Here is a 6,282-nt window from a genome sequence, read left to right on the forward strand (position 1 = left end):
CACAATGTCATCTACAGGGACCCGATAACCGAACGACCTAACTATCGGTGTGAGACAGCCAACGTGGAGCATCAATTGATACGACAACGCTCTTGACGCTCTTTGATCATGCTACGCTAACTCACATTCTATCAAACTTTCGACGCCATTGCCGCCACCATAGATACCTAAGATTCTCAAACCAGCCTTCTCTAGGAGACTCTGCCACTCCACCCGAGTACGCTCCTTGCTACTGACTAGCGTCAACATCATGATATCCTGGCCAGTGTTCTGCCAGTCGGCACCGGTGTCGGGGATGCAGTTCTCATTAACCAACAACCTGCTGTATCCAGGCTTCATCGCAGCTGTAGTCCGCGCAAGAATCTCTTCACACTTTTTGTCCGGCCAGTCATGAAGGACCGAATGCATGTAATAGGCTCGGGCACCTGAGTGCGGAGCGCATTAGTCTTGGATATCTTGTACAACAGGGAAAATATGCGTTCTCACCTTTGATCGGCTGCTCAGTGAAGAAGTCATGTCCCATCCTCTCGATCTTTTCGTCCAGTTTCTCAATCTGATTGATAACGGTTGGAAGATCCTGGACCACAAGCCTACCAGGGGCCTCGGGATGCTTTCTGCGGAACTCATCAATGTCATGGCCAAAGCTTCCTCCGACGTCAACAAGGAGCACGTTATCTTGAGAGTCGTCAAAGCCGTCGAGCAACCGGTGTTTCACGGGGTAAATGCCTTCATCCATCCAGCTCGGTCGGCCTTGCCGGTATGCGCCCATGTGCTGTGCGAATTGCATCTCGTAAGGATGGCGTGCTGCGAGCCAGCTGAAGCAGTCGAGTTTGGTGTTGTATCCGTATTGTAGGGGTCCGTTGAAGACATCGTTGGGCTCGCGGTAGTTGGTCTTCTTAGCGAACTCGTGGAATTTGGCTAGGGACTCCATACAGGCTCCGGCGCTGACGATGACAAGGGTCAGCTTACATTGTAGATTCATAGAAAGGCACGCGCAAAAGAATATAGCTTGTTTTTGAGTGGGTTGGATAATCGGGAGGTATAGATCACTTACACACACGGGTAGCCAGCGCCCATGCTGGTGATTGTGAGCGCATCCGAGAAGTTTGTTGACTTGTATTCGTCTGGTCCAGTCTCAGTGATGTAAAGCATCGCGCCGAGATGTCGCATTATTCGTCCTGCAGTACGAGAAAAGGAGTCAGTATAGACTCGGTGAGGGAGTAACGTCCTGCGGGAGATGACACACCCAATAGGGCAGGATCGTGTCCTAGTTTCAGAGCTAGATCAGACACGTTTTGAGACTTTTGGCTCTGTGATAACAGAGCAAAGAGACCCGAGTCAACTGCGTATGTCAGGGCTGTGAAAGCGGCTGGCTGGTTGGCGATATTTAGCGAGTGCGTTGAAGTTCAAGAAGAAGGCCATCTTACTTGCGCCCAGCAGTGCTTAATCATGGTCTCCCGCGGTGTCTCCAATGCATGTACCAACAAACGAGCGCTCTGCAGCATGCTCAGGCGTGCAGTGTTATCACCCCCAGCAACTGCGCTGGTAAGATTGGCAATATTCTTCACGTGTTGATTCACGCTTGGAAGGTCGCACGCGGCCAAGGCAACAGATATGTCAACCTCGCGAGGTATCTCGCTTGGGATAGAGCCCATGATAACCAAATATGCAGGCCAATAAGTTCAGATGTCAAAATTATGGTGCAATAGAGAGGTGAATTTAGGTATCACTCGAGGGGTGGAAAGAATCGAGAAATCGAAGGAGAGTGGAGGGCTAAAGGGGCAAATTATAAGGCTTGCTGGACACACTTGTTAGCCACGCAGATATATCGAGTACAAATTATCCTGCACAGCAAACTGAAGAGGCACCTTCTACTTGTGACGAATCCGCACGAGGGAACGACATGGGTCTGGAACCATATGGAAGTACAGGGCGGAACACATGAGTTGATGGAAGCCCCGCACAACACGGAGGGGGCGAAGAGTCAATTCAACATGGGTTCGCGACATGGTGTGCATGTGAATGTCAGGAATTTTCCTCTTATTATCAACGTTTCATGGATAAAGTATACATAGTAGGTACTTTCAGCAGATGTCCGAGATAGGCACAGTGAGTTTGCAGACCGCATGTCCATAATTGGTTGATACTCCGTCCCCAGCACCAGGAACTGAGGACCCATAGGCGTACGTATGTTTGTTGGACGGTCGTGCTCTTGACCCTGTTCCAACGCCGACAGAGATCCAATCCCTAGAATTTACGCAATGTACGTTTGTTGTCGAACTAAACTAGTTTGTGGAAGTGTTCGAGCCAATGAGACTGCTCGGGAGGAGGGGGCAAAGATTCAACGAGGATTCTTTCGACTTAGAATTTTGGTCAGCGCATGGAAATATGAAATCACTCAAAATGCTGCGTGAGCTATCTATGAGAACCCCAGTCGGAGACACCAGGCAGTAGATGTTGTTGTTTGCTGTTGGTTCTGGAGTCTTTCAACACGATCGCCTGATTGGCAACGGAATCAATGCCGGGTGGAGAGGAGCGAGGGACCCCTGGACTATTCGGCGGGGCTGCTAGAGACTCTGCACCACGTCCGGGCCGATGTTGCGCAACTAACAGCTCACAATACCTCGTGGGTTAATGTCCAACCAACACGATGTCTTTCTTCCGAGCAGACTCTCCTGGTTGAAGGAGGCAATCAATATCATCAACGGCAGCACCCACACGAGATTGATGGCAAACTGGCTATGGTTACTTTGGTCCCGGACGAAAGCCTCGGGTCTACTTGACCTAACCCTTGAAACGTTGTTGGGATCATTGGTACCTTGTCAAGCGACCTTCTTCTTTTCAATTTTGGATCAAGGATGTATGGGCCGGCTCAGGTGAGAGTGCTTGCGTCTGCATGAGGCGATAGACGTCGCCACCGGATCCCCCTTGATCACCGTTTTTCCAACCGCGGCACCTCACTCTGCGAGCCTGGTCCAACTGCCTCTTGGCGCATATCACCGCAAGAAACCTTTAGCGGAGACGCTGGAGCATTGTCTTTTGTGTCTCGCGTCCGAATCAGACTTTTACTTCCGACGGAGTGAGTCTGAATCCTACCTTTGAGAGTACTGGGACGTTCTGAGTTTATCTTTTGGCCGCAAACCGAGCTCAGTTCTGCAAGATGACAAGTCCGGATTCGACTACAACGTCTTACTCAACAGACAACAAAGGAACTGGAATCATTGTTGCAATATGTATCATTGTCGGTATCAGCACTCTTTTCGTCGCCATGCGGCTGTTTGTCCGCATCAAGATTCTTGGACAAACCCATTTGGATGATCACCTTACTGTTCTTTCTCTGGTTCGTTCAATGAATCCATTCCAAGAAGCAATGCCTGAATAATAAAGATGGCCAAATGTTTAGCTGACACATCGCAACTTGGCTAGCTTCTCAGCTACACGACGATAGCTCTAGAAATTTGGGCCATTCGATGCGGTAACGGTCGGCATGCGGATACCCTTTCTCAAGAACAGCAATCCGCAGCAATCCTATCCACAATATCAGGATTTCCTCCAAACGTCCTCGCATACACTATACCGAAGTTTGCCGTCGTGGCACTCCTCGTGAGGATATTGAATCCAGGAAGGATGCATCAAGTACTGCTCTGGGGCATGGCGACCGGGTGTCTGGTGCTGGTGTCCCTCTGCATCATCATTCTCTTTGCTCAGTGCACCCCTACTCACGCTCAATGGGACTTCAAAGTGACTGAAAAGAGCTGTTGGAGTCCATGGGTTCTTGTAAACGTCGCGTTATTGACAGGAGGTTAGTGTTCGGTCCAGTTTACGGTGCGTTCGACGTGGCTTTCGCTGACTACAACCCGATTAAGCATACTCCGCGGCGCTTGACTTATACCTTGCAGTTTATCCAGCGACGGTTTTGATGAGGCTTCAGATGAATATCAAGAAGAAAGTGATCCTGAGTACTGCTCTTGGGATTGGATCGATGTATGGAGCCAAAGTTCAATGCGTCTATTTTCCATTATGACATGTCTGACGGAACCCTCAGCTCTTGCTTCATCTCCATTTACAAAAGTACAAGACTACCATCTCTCGCCAGCGAAGACTTCACGTGTAAGAGACACTTCACAAGCATTTTTGTGCTAACTAACAACCGACTAGATGACAGTGCGGAGCTTGTTGTGTGGACCATGTGAGTAACCAAGAAATTTGTATTTTTTTCTAATCAGATATGTCCAGCTAACAATCTCGGTAGTATAGAGGGCAATACTCTTATCATTGCTGCCTGCATCCCAATTCTCGGGCCTCTCGTAGAACTGGCTCTTGGGCGACGCGTCCTAAGTTCAACAGATCGAAAATATCAGAAGCAAAGTGACCCAATGGGATTGCAGTCGGGTGGAATTGAGATGAACGGGTCTCGGTCATTTCCAAGGGACGGAAACGTCGTCGGCAAAACAATGACAACTATAGGTTCGCGAATTGACATGGAAGGTGGGAGTAGTCAAGATAGTATTGTCGGGGCGGAGACTGGACCGAGCTCTAGAGTTACAGGGATCACGAGGAGACAGGACATCACGGTGGCTTATGAGAGCGAACGCGCCGTTCGTGATCAGGGACATAAAGACAACATGAAGCCAGCAAATTGGGATTCCTTCTGAGACGAGGCCCTAGGCAGTGTTGCTGTGACAAGTTCATATGCACAAGAAGCTTTAGGCCTTTATCCTTCGAGGTCCGCAACCTGATAAGGGTACCTTACCTTATGCAGCTTTCGATCGAAAGTATCGCGGTGAACATTTAGAGTTCCTTAGTCTATGGACTTCCCCGGAAAACAGGAATAGTCCTGTTAGCTATTGGATATGAAGGTTCACCAATGTAAAGGCTAATTAAGTGCATGGCTTGACACTTGCTACTATAAGTGGGCCAAGACAACTTAGGGTTCTATGGGGTGACCTGATTATGCATGCTAACACACGAAAAGTAGCCGAGCCGGCTTTTTGACGCGCCGGTGAGATCATACATTCTCTCAGATTCGGCTTTTCTACGAGCCCAAACAGACCGTCAATACGAAGGCCACGACCTTCTGGGGTGACTTGGGGATAATGGCAGTCAAACTCTCGATGCCGGTCTGACCAGGTGACGGGCAAAACTAAGTCCAATATTGACTACATACTTTGAAAGCAATGAATTCAGAGCGCACAATCTATACCGCGGCTCTCAAATCGGCCATGTAGTATAGGAGAGGCAGAACGCCCGGAAGTTGATAGTCGAATGAATAGAGGCATTGTTCCAACGTATTGTTGTCCTTCCACAATCAGTATCCTCACAGTTTCCACCAAGACTTCGCAGAGAAGACTATTTGTTTCAGGTGAGGGGGGTTGTAACTAAAAGTCACACATCGCTCAGCAACTGGAGTTGTACTTACATGTACCAATGTTCTAGATACCAATCCATTGCCACCAGCATCCTCTTCACCATGAAGTTCTCCTCGCCCATCACTTTCTTCCTCTAAGCAGGTGTTGCAAATGTACGTCGACTTGATTATTGTGGTTGAAAAGCTTGATTATCAAGCGTTCATGGAATCATTCGTAGTTGATTATCTCAAAGGCGGACATACGCTGACCTGCATCCTCAACCAGGCGCAATATCGGTGCTACTGCACTGGATCTGGTGGTCCAAACCCTGACACCTTCTCTAACACTTGCTGTGTAACGGGTGATGGTGTCACTTGTCCGGATGGTAAAGACCGTAAAGGTACTTGGCTGAACAACGGCGGCCTCTGCGAGTTCAAGTGGCTACCTTTTACCCAGAATCAATTCATCTCTTCCTACGCCGCTTGCTGCAGCAGCACCGGTCCACAGACCGGAAACAAGTATGGGGGCAACTGCTTCAAGCCCTAGTACGGCTGGGCTAGACCAGTAAGCTGGATGATAGCAGTGGGATGTATACGTCAGGGGGGCGGGGAGCTTAAAGATTTATTATTCAGGAATTGCACATCAGCTACCATCTTCGAAGCTATTGCTAGCGTATATACTTCAGCCATAGTGCCACACTTTATATTCGGCCACTAAGGCCTGAGCAGTTTATTCGCTTGGCATCTCACTTCACTTTAGTGAACCGAAGAAAAGGGAGAGTGTAGAACGGACCGTTTTAGGGGCCCGGTACAGTCCTACATTAACTGAGACTATTACAATTCTTGCTTTCATGTCTTTGGGAACAGGCGATACAAAGGAGGGAAACTTATAGTTATTGGCCCCTCCAGGCCTACTATCGCTCGAGCTTGGATCA

The 6,282-nt window shown here is 48.9% G+C and overlaps 3 protein-coding genes across 3 annotated transcripts; 2 read left to right on the plus strand and 1 right to left on the minus strand.

Moving 5' to 3' along the window:
• Nucleotides 1-111: 111 nt before the first annotated feature.
• Nucleotides 112-1,655, minus strand: CABS01_00577 (uncharacterized protein; the record flags this gene model as incomplete). Its single annotated transcript, XM_060533958.1, has 5 exons — nucleotides 112-425; nucleotides 487-944; nucleotides 1,055-1,178; nucleotides 1,247-1,373; nucleotides 1,428-1,655. 5 exons carry the CDS (start codon nucleotides 1,653-1,655, stop codon nucleotides 112-114), a joined length of 1,251 nt encoding a protein of 416 aa, XP_060406472.1.
• A 1,505-nt stretch (nucleotides 1,656-3,160) lies between these two features.
• Nucleotides 3,161-4,193, plus strand: CABS01_00578 (uncharacterized protein; the record flags this gene model as incomplete). Its single annotated transcript, XM_060533959.1, has 5 exons — nucleotides 3,161-3,340; nucleotides 3,427-3,802; nucleotides 3,867-3,984; nucleotides 4,046-4,110; nucleotides 4,159-4,193. The coding sequence occupies 5 exons, from the start codon at nucleotides 3,161-3,163 to the stop codon at nucleotides 4,191-4,193; spliced, it is 774 nt and encodes a 257-aa protein (XP_060406473.1).
• A 1,277-nt stretch (nucleotides 4,194-5,470) lies between these two features.
• On the plus strand, nucleotides 5,471-5,894 carry CABS01_00579 (uncharacterized protein; the record flags this gene model as incomplete). The annotated part of the gene is made up of 2 exons (XM_060533960.1): nucleotides 5,471-5,505; nucleotides 5,630-5,894. The coding sequence occupies 2 exons, from the start codon at nucleotides 5,471-5,473 to the stop codon at nucleotides 5,892-5,894; spliced, it is 300 nt and encodes a 99-aa protein (XP_060406474.1).
• Nucleotides 5,895-6,282: the final 388 nt, after the last annotated feature.

This window comes from Colletotrichum abscissum, assembly GCF_030869225.1.
Source record: "Colletotrichum abscissum strain IMI 504890 chromosome Unknown Scaffold_1.1, whole genome shotgun sequence".
NCBI classification, from domain to species: domain Eukaryota; kingdom Fungi; phylum Ascomycota; class Sordariomycetes; order Glomerellales; family Glomerellaceae; genus Colletotrichum; species Colletotrichum abscissum.